Raw genomic sequence first — 20183 nt, 5'->3', positions numbered from 1 at the left:
TGAAGTAGTATCTCATGGTTTTGATTCCATTTCTCTGATGACTAATGGTATTGAGCATCTTTTCATGTGCTTATTGGCCATCTATCTATATAGATATAGATATATTTTAGAGAAATATCTATTCAGATCTTCTGTGTATTTTTAATATGGTTATTCATCTTTTTATTATTAAGCTGTAAGTCCTCTTTATATATTTTATATACAAGTCCCTTAACACTTAACACACAAGATTGCAAAGTTTTCTCTTATTTTGTAGGTTGTCTTTTTACTCTCTTAATGGTATACTTTGAAACACGAAAGTTTTAGGTTTTTAAAAATTTAATTAACAATTAAGGTAAAATATATGTAACATAAAATTTACCATTTTAACCATTTTTAAGTATATGGTTCATTGGCATTCAGTATATTCGCATGTTGAGCAACCATCTTCAGTATCTATTCCTTGAGCTTTAACATCATCTTAAACTGAAGCTCTGTACCCATTAAAAAATAACTGCCAATTTTCTCATGCTTCCAGCCACAGGTAACCTTTATATTACATTCTGTCTCAATTAACTTGCCTACTCCAGATATTTCATACAAGTGAAATGATACAATTTTTTTTTAAGTTACGGCTTATTTCAGTTAGTATAATGTTTTCAAGGTTCACTCATGTTGTAGCATGTATAAGAATTTTATTCTCTTTTTAAAAGATTTTATTTTTAAAGTAATCTCTACATCCACCCCGGGGCTTGAACTCACAACCCCAAAATCATGAGTCACATGCTCTGCCAACTGTGCCAGGCAAGCGCCCCTATTACTTTTTTAAGGCTAAATAATATTCTATTGTTTGTATATATCACCTTCTGATTATCCATTTATAAAAGTTGAAAATTTTGATGAAGTCTAATTTATCAAGTCTATCTTTTGCTGCTTGTACTTTTGGTATTATATCTAAGAAGACTGCCTAATCCAAGGTCATGAAGATTTATCCCCATGCTTTCTTCAAAAATTTTAATAATTTTAGCTCCCATATTTAGGTCTTTGATATGTTATGTGATAAATTCTTGTATGTGGTGTGAGAAAGGGGTTCAAATTCATTCTTTTGCATGTGGATGCATATTCAGTTGTCCCAGCACCATTTGTTGAAAAGACTTTTCTTTCCCCATTGTATTGTCTTGGAACCCTTGTTGAAAATGAATTGACCATAATTGTATGGATTTATTTCTAGATTCTTAATCCTATTCCTTTGATTACATGTCTATAATCAATAACTAGATAGTGCTAATTACTGTACCTTTGTAATAAGTTTTGACATTGGGTCCGCCAACTTTATTCTTTTTCAAGATTGTTCTAGCTTTCTGGTTTAGCTTTCTTGTTTTAGCTTTCTTGCATGACCATATTTTGATTTTTTAATCTTTATTTTTTATAGATTTTTTAAATTTTAGATAGAGAAAAAGTGCAAGCTGGGGAAAGGGGCATGGGGTGGGTGGGGGAGAGAGAGAGAGAGGGAGAGGAACAGGGACAGGGACAGGGACAGGGACAGGGAGAGAATCTTAAGTAGGCTCCATGCTCAGCTCAGAGCCCAATGTGGGGCTCAATCCCACGACCCTGGGATCATGACCTGAACTGAAAACAAGAGTCAGATACTCAACCGAGTGAGCCACTCAGGTGCCCCAATCTTTATTTTAAGTAGGCTCCATACCCAGTATGGGGCTTGAACTCATGACCCTGAGATCAAGAATCTCATGCTGTACTGTCTGAGCCAGCCAGGTGCCTCACCATATCAGTTTTAACATCAGCTTGTTAATTTCTGGGGGGAAAAAAAAGCCAACTGAGGGGCGCCTGGGTGGCGCAGTCGGTTAAGCGTCTGACTTCAGCCAGGTCACGATCTCGCGGTCCGTGAGTTCCAGCCCCGCGTCGGGCTCTGGGCTGATGGCTCAGAGCCTGGAGCCTGTTTCCGAATCTGTGTCTCCCTCTCTCTCTGCCCCTCGCCCGTTCATGCTCTCTCTCTCTCTCTCTCTGTCCCAAAAATAAATAAACGTTGAAAAAAAAATTAAAAAAAAAAAGCCAACTGAGATTTTGATAGGATTGTGTTGAAACTATAGATCTATTTGGGAGTATTTCCAATACTTTAACAATTTTAAGCCTATTGATCCAGAAACATGGAGTATCTTTCCACTTAACGCTTCTTTAATCCTCTAATAATATTTTGTATTTTTTAGTGTACAAGTCTTACACTTATTTTCTTAAATTTATTCCTAAGAATTTTGTTCTTTTGATGCTATCATTAATGGAATTGTTTTAATTTCCTTTTTGGATTGCTCATTGCAATATATATAGAAATGTAATTGATTTTTGTATATGCAGTTTTTTTCCTGCACTCTTGCTTAACTATTCATTGTGATGACTCTTTAGTGGATTCCTTAGGATTTTCTTTACGTGTCATTTGCAAATAGGGATAACTTTATTTCTTGCTTTCTAAACAGTATCCTTTTTTTTTTTTTCCAGTTTAATTGCCTCTTCTAGAATCCCAAGTATATGTTGAATTGATGTAGTGTTGAGAGCAAACATTCTGGTCTTATTACTGATCTTAAGGGGAAAACAGTCAGCTTTTCATCATTAAGTATAACTTACTTGCTTTTAAAAGGCACCATTAAAAATACTTTTTGGAATTAATTGACTTTTTGGGTGCTTTGAAAAAGGCAGTTCTAATCCGTCTCATAAGAGATCTTTTTTTTTTTTTTAACGTTTATTTATTTTTGAGACAGAGAGAGACAGAGCATGAACGGGGGAGGGGCAGAGAGAGAGGGAGACACAGAATCTGAAACAGGCTCCAGGCTCTGAGCTGTCAGCACAGAGCCCGACGCGGGGCTCAAACTCACGGACCACGAAATCATGACCTGAGCCGAAGTCGGCCGCTTAACCAACTGAGCCACCCAGGCACCCCTCATAAGATATCTTTAAGTGTGGGTATAAAGTTCCTGAAAATTCTTTCTGTACTTGTTCTCTGGTTGTGGCATCATTGATCACATGGAACCCCTCCACAGGTCTGGTCCGGAGGAGATGGTCACTACTGTCCTCGCTGTGGTTGTGACTTTCTTTCTCCAGGTCACCATCTTCTCAGGGTGACATCTGGAAGCAGGTGGAGGTTGGCTGTTCCAGCCTAGTCAGTTTTTTTGGGTGTGCATTGAGCTGTGTTTTGGAATCTCTGAGTTTTGAGGCCCCACTGAAAGTTCTTAAGTATTTTTAAAAGGCAGTGAATATAGCCTCATTACATAAAGTTTTGAGGAAAAAATAACTCATAACTTTATCTTCTAACATACTATTTTAAATCTTGATTTCAGTGTTTCCCCATATGTACAATGTATCATGTTACAGTTGTAGCTTCTATATAGTTATGTATTCTTCTTGTTTTATTTAATATTTATTTTACAATAGTGGTATAAAGTTTTACATTCTAGAGTTAATGTGTAGTGTTCTCTCAAATAGATTTATCATATATTTTATCACTGTCTTATTGTGTGACTTTTTTTTAACGTTTTATTTTATATTTTAAGAGACAGAGAGAGACAGAGAGTGAGCAGGGGAGGGGCAGAGAGAAAGGGAGACACAGAATCCAAAGCAGGTTCCAGGCTCTGAGCTGTCAGCACAGAGCCTGCTGCAGGGCTCAAACCCACAAATGCAATATCATGACCTGAGCCGAAGTCAGATGCTTAACTTACTGAGCCACCCAGGTGCCCCTTATTGTATGACTTTTAGGTTGTTTCTGATGTTTTCTCCAAAGACACTGTTGTAACGAACACATTTGCGCACCTGGTTTTTTTCTTTCTTTTGTATTATTACCTTGGGCTGAATTTCCCAAAAAGAAATCATTAGGTCCAAGGTTAGCACTTAATGACTGTTGATACATAATTCCAACTTAATTTGCCAAAGGGTGTGTTGGTGTATACTGCATACGGTATTTTAGAATAGTCTTTGTAGTTTGCAGTAGTTGGATAACATGATTTTTAAAAATTGCTAGCAAGTGAAAAAAATTGCTAATAAGCAAAAGTGGCATGAAACTACTAAATCTCCATTTCTATTATTTAATGTGATTTATTGGTGTTATATGTGAGAATTAAGGTTAATTTCTTATATTTAATTTGGAAAGTTAGTGGGCTTAATTAAAAATGTAAAGCATGTGAAAAAAATACTTGGTGTCTGATGTTACTATACTTGAATCTTTTCCCAACAGTTTGCCGATGTTCACCGTGCTCAGGAAATTTACCATTCCACTTACTTTACTCCTGGAAACCATCATACTTGGGTGATTTTTGTGTTTCCTCTGTTCCTCTCATGTCCTTTCCCCTCATCCCATATTATTTTTGCTTAGCAAGTTCTCAATATCTAATTGTTTTTCCAAATAGTCAATTTGAATTGCTAGTAGCAATAACTTAAGGACAAATGGTTTATTCATTTAAAAGCAGTCTCCTGTTTCCATGATTCCATAAGAACATGAGTGATTTTTTTGCTTGTGATTTTATAGTAGACTAATAATATGTGTTTATAATAGAAAATTATTAAAAAAAAAACCCCAACAATCCCCAAACAGATGTAAGTATGTTTCCTGAGCCAGCTGGAATATACCCTGACAGGAATACAAAGGAAAAATTCTCCATGTGTACATATAGAATAGGAATGCAGGAAGTCATGAAAATCCATTCTGATGTAGTGATTACAATAGAACATAGGAATAAATTAATTTTTATAATGTTAGTTTAAAAATTTCTCATAAAGATACTCAGGCCAGTATCAGAAAAGGTGGTTCCTGATTTTGCTTAGGAAGATTATTTAGCAATGGAATTTGGATGATGGCCCAATGTTCTAAGTCCTATGTTGAATTTTATCTTAGTCTTTGGATGCTTGACAAAAGACCATCTAGAACTGTCGGCAGGGGCCCTTGTGCATTCTGTCACAGCATCTTTCTAATGAGAACAGAGAAATACACTTATAATTAAATTAAACAACTGTTTAAAAAAGACATTTGGTCTGATTTATTAATCTTCTTACAGATACTTACAGTGCTTTCTCTCTGTAAAGCGATGTCCGTTAGATTTTAGCTATAAAACTGTGGGCAATGTGTATTTTCAGTTTAAGAATTATAATCTATATTTTTTCCTTTTTCTTTCCTTCTTTATCATCTTTCCATCTATTTATTCCAGGAAACACTATTCCTTGAACATCATCGTCAGTGTTTTTACCATCATACTTGGTGCTTTCATAGCAGCTGGGTAAGACTCTGGACTGCTTCTGTTCAGTAACTTCTTTGTGCCTTTGACAATAGGCCCCACCCCGCCCTCATTTTCCATTTTCCATCTGGCTGCAGTTGAATTGAGCAGCCAGGAGACAAGTCTGTTGATGTTAGTGGGTTCCCCATGTGTTCCTGTGAAAGTCAGACTGGGTTCTAACTTGGCTGGAACATTTCTGAGAATGTATAAAGGGAACATTAGAAGATATGAATACAGCTTTTTTTCATAAAAAGGAATAAACTACTTGCTTTTATTACTGAATGTTTGTCTTCAGTACAAAAAATTTACTTGAAAAGTTCTTGGGCATTTGGTCAAGAATAACAGCTTTATAAAGCCCTTGTATGCTGATTTGTTTTATCACCTGTGATGCCTTAGCAGTCTGTTTCCCAGGTGGGGTACTCTAATTAAATGTATTTGTATATCTGGGACAGGAGCCAATACCAGTGCATGACTAAGTTGACCCTTGAACAACACGGGGATTAAGGGTGCCAACTGCACTCCCTCCCACTCCCCCTCCCTCCGTGGCAAATCCAAGTATAACTTTCAACTCCCTAAAAACTTCACTACTAATAGCCTATTGTTGACTGGAAGTCTTACTGATAACATAGTCAATTAACACATATTTTGTATGTTATATGTTTCATATACCATATTCCTAAAGTAAAGCAAACTAAAGAAAAATGTTAAGAAAATCATAAGGAAGAGAAAATACATTTACATTTACAAATACAAATACAAAATACAAATACAATATTGTACTGTATTTATTGGAAAAAAAAATCCATGGATAAATGGACCAGCACAGTTCAAACCTGTGTTGTTCAGGGTCAATTATAGTATCATATTTGTTAATACGTAAGACCAGGAATTCAGACTCCAAGTTTGCATTTGAAAGCAGACACTCAGACTCCTGGCTTTTAAATAGATTTTTTAAAAATGTTTATTTATTTTTGACAGACAGAGAAAGACAGAGTGCAAGCAGGGGAGGGGCTGAGAGAAAGGGGGACACAGAATCTGAAGCAGGCTGCAGGCTCTGAGCTGTCAGCACGAAGCCCGACGCAGGGCTCGAACTCACTGTGAGATCATGACCTGAGCCGAAGTCAGATGCTTAACTGAGTGAGCCATCCAGGCGCCCTAGACTCCTGGCTTTTATAGCCTGGTGCTTAAAGCATATGTACAGTTATATTCCCTGGGTCCAAAACTTAGCCCAGCCCCTTGTCAGCCGTTTCTCAGCCTCTCTGTGCCTCAGTTTTACTCATGTGTACAGTAAAGAATAGAAAAAAAAAAAAAAAACCCTACCTGAGTGAAGGGAAGAATGCAGAGTGGATGAATTTCAGTTAAATTAGTTTCCTTAACTGATTAAGAAAGAAGAGTTCTGGATCATTAATTGCAAATTAAATAAGGGCACGGATATTCTCTTATTCTAGTCTCCTTGCTTACTAGCTGTACAACCAGGACAAGTGATTTAGCCTGCCCGCACCCCAGTTATTTTGACTATGCAATGGAGGTTAGAACAGACCCACCTACTAGTGTCTTTGTGAGAATGAAATGAGATAGAAAACTGGGGTTTACTCTAGCATGTGGCCAAGTTCACCAAATACATGTTGAGTGTGTACTATACACCAGGCATCATTCTAGGTGCTGGGGAGTCCAGCTGTTAACAAAACAGACAAGAAACCTTGCCTGCACGGAGCTTCCATTCTAGTTGGTGGAGACAGACAATAAGTAAAAGAAACAGATTAGAAAATATATCATGCCAGATGGTGACAGATATTAGCAATTTATTTGTTTTGTTTTTTTATTATTATAAATGTGGTTAGTCCCTTGCCTAACCAAAGTTTATTATTTACATTTTCATCTGTAACATCCCTGTCCCCAGTCCTATCTGTGGCTGAGTTCAGCCCCTCTGCAAGCTGGCCTCTACTTTCAGCACTGTTTTAGGTCTCTGGTATGTGGACTTTAAACAGCAGCGCTTAGAGCCTGTTGTAGTCATGAAGATTTTGTTCCAAGATAATCATAGGAGCAAAGTAGCTAAAAGAGGGAGGTGCTCTGTTGAAAGTGGCCTCCTCCCACAGCGCTTTGAGGTGTCCCCTGGGCAGCCTCTTTTTTGTAAGTTTCTTAGAGCTTGATTTGGAAACTACTCAGAGTCAATTGTATACTTTTACAAAAATGGTTTATAAAAATGTCTGTAAGGCTTTCGTGAAGAATGGTGCTTCAGATGCTGTGTATACGGAGGCGTATTTCCAGACCCAGTGAATAGAAATTCAGCTCATAATTAGCACATGTGATATTCTAATGAGCTCAAAGGGTAGTGTTCCCAAAACATCTAACTTTCCCCCAAGAGCCAGCTTGGAACAGTACTTCTCAACCTTTCCCATCCTCAGCACCCACAGAATGGATACTATCTAGGTGGGTGACAAGCACAGTTCTTAGCTGCAGGCTAGCTGTGCCCCCCAACCTTCTCTCTGCTCATTCAAATCACCTCGTCTAAATGCAAATAACTGTAGAGCTGATTTACTCAGATGAGCCAGTTTATGCTGCTGTAACAAACAGCTCCCACATTAACATACCAAATATATTCTGCTCACACTACTTACTCAGACCAACCTTAGTTAACGCTCTGCGGGTGCGCAGCTCATTGTAGCTACTCAGGGACCCAAGCTGATGGAACCCCTGCCTCAAAGGGAGGGAAAAGGGCATGTGGGGAATCGTGCCCCAGCTCTTCAAGCTTTTTCCTGGAAATGCCATGCATTACTTCCTCTTACATTTTGTTTGCTGAAGCAAGTTACACGGCCAGATAAAGTTAAAATATCATGTCTGTAAACAGCCGTAAATGACAACTAAAGGGTTAACCATGAATTTGCTCTCATTTATTAAAGCAAATGAATTCTTTTCAAATTTCTGTGCTTTTACCAGTGGCCTAAACAAGTGGTGCTAGGAAACTTGAGGCCCCCGGAGCAGATCTGAGAACTCTGGGAATTTCCCTCGGGCTCTCCTAGGAAGTGAGCAACACCTTTCCACTCCCCTAGAAACCTGGCTCTTTTATCCATTGGATTCTTTGCCATTTTGTGGAACAGCAGACGCTTCTTAACATGGAGCCAAATGTGGGTAGGCATGAGATTTGGAAGACCCTTATTTTAAGAGATTTTATTTTTTGTGTGATTGAGCCAGAGAATTCTGATTTATGATGATCTAAAGTTAATTTACATTCTCACAAATATATTTGTAGTTAATAATGCCAGCAGAAGCCTCAAGCAAATCTGGTTTAGTTTGCATTCAGATTTTGGCACAACTTTTGCCTCTCTATTTCTTTTTCTTTGGTTAGAAATGATCTTTCTTTAAAACAAATTTTTATGTTGCAGGAGATCAGGATATGCCATTCTAAAATATGCCACTTGGGCACAAACATTATTTTGAGCTGAAGGCAATTGAGAACCAACAGATGTAGGAAGAGTTCTCGATCTTCCCCTTTCCTGCCTAAAAGCAGACCATAAATTTCCCTTTGTGAATGTGCCCCCCTTCTCCTGCACCAGGAGTAGGAGAGCAGTTCTCACTGGAGACAGAGGACCTGCACCGAGATGAGTCTGTGTAGATAAACCTTACTACAGTAACGCTTATCTTCCATTGGTTTCCCCCATGCATTTCCTAGTCCTTTCTCCATAATTTATTTGTTCCTTGGAATCCAAATGTCTTTTTTTGTTAAAATGATATATAAGCCCCAGAGTCTAACCACTTATTTGAGATTCATTTCTTTTTTGTGAACTCCTGTACATGTGAAATGTTTTATAAAAGTTGTATTCCTTTTTTCTTGTTAAGCTACTGTCAGTTAAATTTGCAGGCTCCAGTCACTGAACCTAAGAGGGTAGAGGAAACCTCCTTGATGATATGTATTTATGAATTATGACATGGGTCTGGTACTGTCTGTAGGATCAAGTGTAGTAGGTGACTCATATCATGACTCAGCTGTTCTTTCTCTCCCTGTGTCGTGTGCCCCCGAACATTTTTATACCAGTATTATTTATATAAAATGCAAGTAGAAAAGAAGATGTTCAAAAGAATGAGGAGAAGGTAGCCTTAGAAGAATTGCAGAGAAGGAATGGATCGATGCCTTGCCTTTTTGACAAACAGGGTGGGGGCGTGCTGGTGGATGATGTGACCGGCGGGACACCAGATGGAGGTGTCAGTTCCTCTTTCGACCTCTCTTGCCCCAGTCACTAGCCAGCTGTCCCCACAGGGCATCTCCCCTGGAGATGGCCCTGTTTATTACAATAAGCAAAGTCACTGGGTGGGTTGGACAAATCATTCCCCTCAGAAAAGCAGAGCTCACCGATTATTACGCCATTTGATCAGTTGGCGAAAGAAAGGGCTTTGCAGTTAAAGGAAGGTGGTTAATGTTGCTCTGGTTTTAAGTCATTCATGATTAAATTGAAGCCACCTGATGGCCTGGTTTTGTTTTGTCTGGAGGCAAAGCAGAGGAATTAACCACAGAGGGGGGAAATATGCCAGAGGAAAAGAAAGTGGTTACTAGCGTCACAAGTGGATTTGATTAGGGCAAGATAAAACAGGCAGGCTTGAAGGCCAAGTTGTGAGTTTCTGAATAATCATCCTTTTGTGTTCTCCCTCCCAGTTCTGACCTTGCCTTTAACTTGGAAGGCTATATTTTTGTATTCCTGAATGATATCTTCACAGCAGCAAATGGAGTTTATACCAAACAGAAAATGGACCCAAAGGTACCAGATCTTCACTCCTTTGATTTTTAGGCTTTGTCCTCTGGCCCCTGAAATTACATGAAAAAACAAAATGGATTTGTAAAGTTGGCACATAATTTAATTTACATGATATGCTTTATAAGTCACTAATTTCTTTTCAGTTATCTTGTTTGTATGGGTTCTTGTTATCCCTTACCTTACAAAGTTTTGGTTGAAAATAAGACACTATTTTAGATGCAAAGTCAGAATATATAAAGAGATTATTTTGAGAGGCAGATTAAAATTAAAAGGTGTTTTTTGCTATCCTCATCAGTGACCAAGGCAAAGTCAGGGGTATTCTGAGAGCCACTCCAGTTTGAGAGTCTGAAGGTATGGGTTACATATAAAAGTTATGCTGCTTACTGGTTGTTGTGACTTGGACCCTTAAACTTCTCCAAACCTCAGTTTCATCATCTGTGGAATGGATCATTTGTAAGGTCTTGCCCAGCAGGAACTGCCTCTCCTGGTCAGTAACTGAGCGGTCTCCCCAGAGACTGGTGGGCAGATGGGCGTTTCTTGCATGTGGCCGCCTCCACGTCTGTGGGGGTGGGGGGACAGCGCTTACCCCACCCCAGCTGTTCCGGAAGCTCTGGAGGATGAGCCAGGCATATGTTGCTTTGTTCCAAGTTCTTTGTGTTGAGTGAGGGAGTTTGCTTTGATGGACAGACTCATTTCTGTGAGCTGCTTTTTATCTGCACTGTTTTTTTCTGCAGGGCCCTTTGTTTTTTTACTGGTGGCAGTTTTACAAAAACAGGTTTTTTGCCTTTTGAGGGTCACAGTATGTCACCCTTTATGAAAAATGGTGGAGAAGTAGTGAAGCCACTTTAATGAAAAGTAAATTTATGCAAGATTAGAAAATGAGATACCTTGTATTTTAACACTGCTGTTCCTTACCAGAAAGAGCAGATGTTTTTAAGGAGTTCTGTTTATATTAACATTTTAAATGTTCTTAATTTTGTTCCAGATCTCTCATTTTGCAGACAAAATGATAAAAAAAAAAACAATTAGAATGTGAAAGATGGGTGGGCCTCAGAGTCCATCCATATTCATCCATTTTATCTGCCATTTTTGTTTAAAACGAATGTTTGTTTTGCTATCATGATATGCTTGAGGTGAAGCATTTTACATTAGGAATTTACTGAAAATATTCCAATACAGAGTTGGTCAGAATAGATTTTTAACTCTGCATAAATACATAGTTATATAAATGCCTTCGAAATTTGATGCTTTGTGTTTCTAAAATTCAGTGTTTTCTTTGTTTTTGTAGGAGTTAGGCAAATATGGAGTGCTTTTCTACAATGCCTGCTTCATGATTATACCAACTCTTATCATCAGTGTCTCTACTGGAGACCTTCAGCAGGTGAGCTGGTGACAGTCATTACATTCCTGCTGAGCAGCCTCTGAGAGTCTTAATAGTTAACTTTTTGTACTGCAGTGTAAAGCGTAAAGGTAAGTCGGATTACCAGGAGGGTACATGGAATCGAGATGTGTGACATCACCAGTAATACCTCTGACACTATCCTTTATCCTTCCTTTGGTGTTTATCTTTAGACACCTGGGAAGCAGCAGAAGTAGTCACAAGAATTCTGGACTTGAAGATTTTGGAAAACTACAACAGTAAAAATCTGAGTTTGAGCCTTCATATCCCTGTTTGCTGATGTGGGGATCCTAGGAAAACTAACTTAGAAGGGGATTTTGATAGTTTTAAAAATGGATTTATTTATCTATTACCTTTATAATGCACATTTTGAAACATATGCAAAGTACAGAGAATAATTAAATGAACTCTCCTGTACCCACTGCCCAGGGTCAATACTGTTCGGCGTTTTGTCGTTCTTACTTCATCTGTCCCCATCTGCTTTCATTTTTTCCCCCCTCTGGAATATTTTAAAGCAAATTCCAGATATCATGGGATTTTGTCTCTAAATATTCCAGGATGTACATTTGAATTTTGAGAACGTGTTGTTCTTTTGGTATCTGCCCTGCTCACCTGTCTGCTGCACATACATGAGAGACAAATCAGATGGTAGATGAGTAGAAACAGAGGGGACCCAGCTGGAGGGAGTGAAGACCAGTCATTCAGGAAGGGTGATGTTCACCCAGTAGCATCCCCAGTAGCCACCTTGAGGTGTGTCAGCCCCTGCCAAGCCCTACTTTTTCAGAAAGTTGCCAGCTACACCTCTTCTAAGAATTTTGCCTGTATCTTAAGGGAGATGTCTAAGTTCACATGAGAAGATTTGCTAGGCAAAATTATGGTCCAGTCTGGCCTCCACCCACAGAACCAACCCTCAGCAACCCTTTTGTTGCTGGACTGACAGGGGTGGGGGTGAGAGGGGGTGTTCAGAGAGGCCTTGTGCAGTAACCCATCACCTGCCACATGACTGTTATTTCTGTGTTTACTAATCAGCATGTTTCTGTGGTGCAAACAGTTTGAGTTGATCCCATATCCCCCCATCCAACCCCCGCCTTTTAGGGGGTTGAGTACTTCCAGAAGGCTGCAGGCTCTTGTGGGCTCCTGGGTGGATGTCAGGGTTTCATATTCTTTCTCAAAGCTATACTTTTCATTTGTACAGTTCCTGTCCAGAAGAGGAAACAGACCAGAAACTGAAGTTTAGGTACCTTATGAGTTAAATTGACTAGATGTATTATGTTAATAATTGATAACATTATTTTGATAGGAATATATGTTCCCACACCCAAACCATTGCTTTATAACTTGTAACATGGGCTCTCAGAAGTTTCTCTTCCTTGTAACGATTATCCCTGCAGAATTATTATACTTTCTCAGGTAATAATAAAAATAATAGCAGCTAATATTTATTGAGGACTTACTGTATCAGACATTGTTTAAAGCACTGTACATGAACGATTTCACTGCTTTCCACAGCAGCCTTCTGAGGAGAAGGGACTGTTTGCTATTCATCTTGTAGATGAGGAATCTAGAGCACGGTGTTTAAATACCATCCAAGGACAGCAGGTGATCGATCCAGGCAGTCTTGCTCTGGAACCCATTCTCCACTGTAATCTTAGTTACCTTATTGTAAATGAAAAGTGTTTCTTGCCTTCATGCATGAAAAACCATAACCTATCACTTATATCTTAGAAAATACAAGAGGCCTAACGTATACTTTAACTTATTAAGTAGTGGTGTTCTAGGAGAATGTTATGCTCCTATCCTGGTTTTTGGTGCTGAACTATCTCAATATGTACCCTATCTAGTCTCTTTTTTGACCAGGCTTCTAATCTACAGTTTCTCTAGGTACCTTAGAGCCCCAGCTGTGATTACTCTCCACAGAAATTCCAGATGGAGCAGAGCTAAATATATAGATTTATTTAAAAATCTATAAGAAACTTATAATTGGAAAAAAATAGAATGTGTTTATAACTGTTAAAAGGGCCCTCTATAAAAATGATAAGATACAAAATCACGAAGTTAAAAATTTGACTCTATTTTAATTTAAAAGTATTGTATGATAGGAGATCCAGAAGATATGGGACACTCACTATAATCAGTGATTTTTAAAACCCTGTGGAAAAAAATAATGTATTTTTCACTAGTAAGATTGTTCTGCTGTGTGTTCGTTCCATCGAATCGTAAGCTTCTTCCAATTGGTTACTTTTAACCATGTGTGAGTCCATTTTAGATTGTGAACCGAATGTAATAAAGAAGAGAACTTATATAATTAGATGTGTTAGCCTATAAAATTGCATTTTGTTTGCCAAGTTTGGTTTGATTATAGCAGAAATTGATTGATAAATTAGGGCAAAATATTAACTTGTTAATAGAAAAAGTACTTAGGTGAAGCATTTTTCCTGGTTGGCTGGAGAGGATCAGAGGTTGTGGTTAAGACTCATGTGTATGACTTACTGCATGGAGATTCACTCACTCTGGGACCTTGGACTTACACGGTCAACAAACCTGGTAACAGCACCTTGACTCTGTCTCTGATTGTCCAAGTCCATGATGCCAGCTCCTCTTGTCAACAGTTTGTGCCCCTGGATAATACTGTTTGGGTGACCTTTTTTTAGTCATTTGAATTGCTGCACCAGGCTCAAAGTACATGGGGTATATTGCATTTGATGAATAGGGTAAATAATAGGATTTATTTTTCTGATAAAAAAACCACATAAATGCAAAATAAAAAAGATGCATGCTCCACCATACTGCTAGAGAAATAGCAAGTCTAGTATATGTGCTGCCGAAGCGAGCACAGCAATACCAAGTCTAAAGGAAGCAGCACTTCATCGTTCTTCACCTTTAATTATTTTGTTTTAAAATAAATGTCATACTACATTATTTTTTACATTATTTTTTAAAATGCCACCAGCACAGCCTCATCATTATTAAAGGAACAAAATAAAACTAAAATCTATTAAAATATAGATTGGCAAAGAATCCAGATATTTTTGTGAAGATTACTACATAGCCCTCAGTGGTTTATATGGTATCAGAACAGTTTTTATTTACTGTTTGCAGAAATACTTTCAGCTTGTTGAGTAAATACTTCCAGTTTGTTGAGCAAATAAATGTTTTTCTATCTGTGGCTTGGAGTTTGGAGCATATGGTTTTCTCTTATTTCCAGTTTTATTTTAACTTTAGATACAGAGTGTTTTCTATAGTTTTTGTTTGGTTTTGATCTTTGACTACCTTGGATGTTTTCTGCCCCTTTGACAGTAAGACAGCTTTATATTTATATTTTCCTTTCACAAGTAAGCATTAAAAAAATAATTTTATGCTGGAAACTTTCAAAGCTATACAGAAGGAGAACAAATAGCATAACAGACCCCACGTACCCACCAACCAGCTTCAACAGTTATCATCAATATTTAACGTGTATCTTTTTGATAAGAGATGTGGGCAGAGTCTTACTAATGAAAAAATAACAAGTGTGGCAAGATTGTATTAATTGGGGGAGAATTCCATTCTAATTGGCTTAAAATTTTTGAATTCTAAACTTAACAAGAATTTAAATAGTTTTAAATCTGTAAACTTATAAAACTTGATTAACCAAGTTTTGCCTAGTAGGAAGTGAATAGAGCTTATGTTCAACTGTGTTATTCAGCACATGCTTATGTGCAGCACATGCTTATTGTCTTGAGTCACTTTAAAATCATTTTTGGATGTAGACAAAGGACAAATCATGAATAAAATGCTCCTTTTTATTGTTACTTGTCATTTCAAGGGGGTTAATTTCATCTTCTCAGCTAAGTTCTTGAGAGTTGAAACTCCTGCACCCAACTTCTGCCTTAACTCCACCACCCCAATTACTTCCTTGCCTTGTAAAAAGCAAATAATTTAGTTTATTTGTTCATAATACTTACTAAGCATTTGTAAATTCTTGAAAATATTTCATGGACTTAGCCATTATTGTTAATTTTCTAATAAGCTTTCTTCTAAGATTATTTATTACCAAAAAAAGTTTTAATGTTTATTTTTGAGAGAGAGCAAGCAAGCATGAGTGGGGGTGGGGCAGAGAGAAGGGGACAGAGGATCCAAAGCGGGCTCTTGCTAACAGCGTGAGCCCAATGTGGGGTCGAACTCACAAACTGGTGAGATCATGACCTGAGCCGAAGTTGGATGCTCAACTGACTGAGCCCTGTGGGCACCCTTCTTCGAAGATTATTTATAAAAAGTAAACCCAATCCTGATTTTGTGACTACAGATTAATAAAGAGTTAATTACAGATTAATAAAGTCACAGCAACAATAGTGATACTGGATACTTGGCTCCCGCCAGGTTCTAAATAGTTTCATTAAATCCTCACATGGACTTTTTGAGGAAGTTTTTTTAAAAAATCCCTGTTTTGTGAAAGGAATCTGAGATTTAGGGAGTAAAAGTGATATGCCCAACATCCCACAGCTGGTATTGGCTACGATTTTTTAAGTTGTATTTTGTTTGGGAAAGCGGTTCCTGTAATAAAACATGATTTGGTAAAATCCATAAATTTAAACTGCAGTATTATGAGTCTAACCATTAGTTTTCTTTCTTTTTTGTAATAGGCTACTGAATTCAATGAATGGAAGAATGTTCTATTTATCATACAGTTTCTTCTTTCCTGTTTTTTGGGGTAAGAAACCATAGACAAGTAGAAGCTCAGTCTATGACATCTCTTGACAAGTCAAATCGAAATATACGTTCTGTATGCTCTGTTAAAATCCCTTTGTCTATGCTTCTCCAGCTTTCTCTGGAAAGTACCCCTGCAGCAGAGGAGTGGAGTGAGACCCAGGATCCCTGGGAACACAGCCCAAAAGACCAGGAGCAAGCATGAAACACTGTTATTTTTGAGAGTCATGTTAACATCACATTTCTCCAAAATATGATGTTGTCTATTGATTTCTGAAAGTTAGTCTGCATGAGGTCCACTGATGTATTACATTCAGTGCTATTTGTTGTCTTTGCTACAATGTCCCTCAGTTTTCAAGATCTTCCACCCACATAAATATGTGGAAATGACAACCATTTACTCTAGTGCCGTACCTGCTGTATTCAGGGAAATTTCTGAGGAGCATTGTCCAAGCCATTGTATTGTCCAACAATTTTAGGCTTTTGTCTTAAAATTTTCCTTACGTCTGTCTTCCTGTTGAGAAGCCATGCAGCCTGTGTCTTTTATCTTCCGAAAACTTGAAAATTCCCTTTCATGAATAGGTAATACACGCAACTAAATAATCCAAGAACTGCAACAGAATTCACAGGGAACAAAAGCTACTCCATTTTTCCCTGTCCCCCAGCACTGCAGTTTTCTTCTTCAGAGGTGACCCCTGTTTGAAGTTTTTGGCATATCTTTCCTGAGTGGGGCTCCATGCATAGACGAACACCTATCTTATCCCACTCTGAAAGGTGCTTTGAATGACTATGTCAGGGAATTACTTATCAAAAGTAATTCTGTGAATTTCCCCCCCACCTTTTTTTTTTACCGCCAATAGTACAGTTTTCATTATGTTTAAATTGGCTAAGAACACCTCAGTCTCTTTGATCAACACTTAAAAATTCTCAAACTTGATTTCAATTGCAGTGATGTAGTCTCACACGATGCAAACATTTATGTATAACTTCCATTTCACTAATTCTCTTTTTAGCTGTGTCTGATTTAATGTTGAGCCTCTTGATTGACTTTTTTTTTCAATATATGAAATTTATTGTCAAATTTGTTTCCATACGACACCCAGTGCTCATCCCAAAAGGTGCCCTCCTCAATACCCATCACCCAGCCTCCCCTCCCTCCCACCCCCCATCGACCCTCAGTTTATTCTCAGTTTTTAACAGTCTCTTGTGCTTTGGCTCTCTCCCACTCTAACCTCTTTTTTTTTTTTTTTTCCTTCCCCTCCCCCATGGGTTCCTGTTAAGTTTCTCAGGATCCACATAAGAGTGAAACCATATGGTATCTATCTTTCTCTGTATGGCTTATTTCACTTAGCATCACACTCTCCAGTTCCATCCATGTTGCTACAAAAGGCCATATTTCATTTTTTCTCATTGCCACAGGTATTCCATTGTGTATATAAACCACAATTTCTTTATCCATTCATCAGTTGATGGACATTTAGGCTCTTTCCATAATTTGGCTATTGTTGAGAGTGCTGCTATAAACATTGGGGTACAAGTGCCCCTATGCATCAGTACTCCTGTATCCCTTGGGTAAATTCCTAGCAGTGCTATTGCTGGGTCATAGGGTAGGTCTATTTTTAATTTTCTGAGGATCCTCCACACTGCTTTCTAGAGCGGCTGCACCAATTTGCATTCCCACCAACAATGCAAGAGGGTTACCGTTTCTCCACATCCCCTCCAGCATCTATAGTCTCCTGATTTGTTCATTTTGGCCACTCTGACTGGTGTGAGGTGATATCTGAGTGTGGTTTTGATTTGTATTTCCCTGATAAGGGGCGACGTTGAGCATCTTTTCATGTGCCTGTTGGCCATCTGGATGTCTTCTTTAGAGAAGTGTCTATTCATGTTTTCTGCCCATTTCTTCACTGGGTTATTTGTTTTTCGGGTGTGGAGTTTGGTGAGCTCTTTATAGATTTTGGATACTAGCCCTTTGTCCGATATGTCATTTGCAAATATCTTTTCCCATTCCGTTGGTTGCCTTTTAGTTTTGTTGTTTCCTTTGCTGTGCAGAAGCTTTTTATCTTCATAAGGTCCCAGTAATTCATTTTTGCTTTTAATTCCCTTGCCTTTGGGGATGTGTCGAGTAAGAGATTGCTACGGCTGAGGTCAGAGAGGTCTTTCCCTGCTTTCTCCTCTAGGGTTTTGATGGTTTCCTGTCTCACATTCAGGTCCTTTATCCATTTTGAGTTTATTTTTGTAAATGGTGTGAGAAAGTGGTCTAGTTTCAACCTTCTGCATGTTGCTGTCCAGTTCTCCCAGCACCATTTGTTAAAGAGACTGTCTTTTTTCCATTGGATGTTCTTTCCTGCTTTGTCAAAGATGAGTTGGCCATACGTTTGTGGGTCTAGTTCTGGGGTTTCTATTCTATTCCATTGGTCTATGTGTCTGTTTTTGTGCCAATACCATGCTGTCTTGATGATGACAGCTTTGTAATAGAGGCTAAAGCCTGGGATTGTGATGCCTCCTGCTTTGGTCTTCTTCTTCAAAATTACTTTGGCTATTCAGGGCCTTTTGTGGTTCCATATGAATTTTAGGATTGCTTGTTATAGTTTCGAGAAGAATGCTGGTGCAATTTTGATTGGGATTGCATTGAATGTGTAGATAGCTTTGGGTAGTATTGACATTTTGACAATATTTATTCTTCCAATCCATGAGCAGGGAATGTATTTCCATTTCTTTATATCTTCTTCAATTACCTTCATAAGCTTTCTATAGTTTTCAGCATACAGATCTTTTACATATTTGGTTAGATTTATTCCTAGGTATTTTATGCTTCTTGGTGCAATTGTGAATGGGATCAGTTTCTTTATTTGTCTTTCTGTTGCTTCATTGTTAGTGTATAAGAATGCAACTGATTTCTGTACATTGATTTTGTATCCTGCAACTTTGCTGAATTCCTGTATCAGTTCTAGCAGACTTTTGGTGGAGTCTATCGGATTTTCCATGTATAATATCATGTCATCTGCAAAAAGCGAAAGCTTGTCTTCATATTTGCCAATTTTGATGCCCTTGATTTCCTTTTGTTGTCTGATTGCTGATGCTAGAACTTCCAACACTATGTTAAACAACAGCGGTGAGAGTGGGCATCCCTGTCGTGTTCCTGATCTCAGGGAAAAAGCTCTCAGTCTTTCCCCATTGAGGATGATGTTAGCTGTGGGCTTTTCATAAATGGCTTTTATGATGTGTAAGTATGTTCCTTCTATCCCGACTTTCTCAAGGGTTTTTATTAAGAAAGGGTGCTGGATTTTGTCAAAGGCCTTTTCTGCATCGATTGACAGGATCATATGGTTCTTCTCTTTTTTTTTGTTAATGTGATGTATCACGTTGATTGATTTGCGAATGTTGAACCAGCCCTGCATCCCAGGAATGAATCCCACTTGATCATGGTGAATAATTCTTTTTATATGCTGTTGAATTCGATTTGCTAGTATCTTACTGAGAATTTTTGCATCCATATTCATCAGGGATATTGGCCTGTAGTTCTCTTTTTTTTACTGGGTCTCTGTCTGGTTTAGGAATCAAAGTAATACTGGCTTCATAGAATGAGTCTGGAAGTTTTCCTTCCCTTTCTATTTCTTGAAATATCTTGAGAAGAATAGGTATTATCTCTGCTTTAAACGTCTGGTAGAATTCCCCTGGGAAGCCATCTGGTCCTGGACTCTTATTTGTTGGGAGATTTTTGATAACCGATTCAATTTCTTCGCTGGTTATGGGTCTGTTCAAGCTTTCTATTTCCTCCTGATTGAGTTTTGGAAGAGTGTGGGTGTTTAGGAATTTGTCCATTTCTTTCAGGTTGTCCAATTTGTTGGTATATAATTTTTCATAGTATTCCCTGATAATTGTTTGTATCTCTGAGGGATTGGTTGTAATAATTCCATTTTCATTGATGATTTTATCTATTTGGGTCATCTCCCTTTTCTTTATTGAGAAGCCTGGCTAGAGGTTTGTCAATTTTATTTTTTCAAAAAACCAACTCTTGGTTTCGTTGGTCAGCTCTACAGTTTTTTTAGATTCTATATTGTTTATTTCTGCTCTGATCTTTATTATTTCTCTTCTTCT

General features: G+C 38.1%; 1 protein-coding gene across 6 annotated transcripts in view; it reads left to right on the top strand.

Annotated features, from left to right (window-relative positions):
- Positions 1 to 20183, top strand: part of SLC35D2 (solute carrier family 35 member D2) — a 63213-nt gene that overhangs the window by 19125 nt on the left and 23905 nt on the right. For 4 of the 6 annotated variants that reach the window (XM_023242250.2, XM_023242253.2, XM_045042860.1 and 1 more), the window contains 5 exons: positions 4217 to 4288; positions 5184 to 5252; positions 9898 to 10000; positions 11286 to 11378; positions 16019 to 16086. In XM_023242250.2, coding sequence (XP_023098018.1) covers positions 4217 to 4288; positions 5184 to 5252; positions 9898 to 10000; positions 11286 to 11378; positions 16019 to 16086 — 405 coding nt within the window. Of the gene's footprint in view, positions 1 to 4216; positions 4289 to 5183; positions 5253 to 9897; positions 10001 to 11285; positions 11379 to 16018; positions 16087 to 16197; positions 17224 to 20183 lie in introns of those variants that run through there. The other 2 variants (XM_023242251.2, XM_023242252.2) reach the window with 2 other exon arrangements.

The sequence above is a fragment of the Felis catus genome, chromosome D4 (assembly GCF_018350175.1).
Source record: "Felis catus isolate Fca126 chromosome D4, F.catus_Fca126_mat1.0, whole genome shotgun sequence".
Lineage (NCBI taxonomy): Eukaryota > Metazoa > Chordata > Mammalia > Carnivora > Felidae > Felis > Felis catus.
The sequence above is the reverse complement of the archived record's forward strand: the minus strand, read 5'-3'. Positions and strand labels throughout refer to the sequence as shown.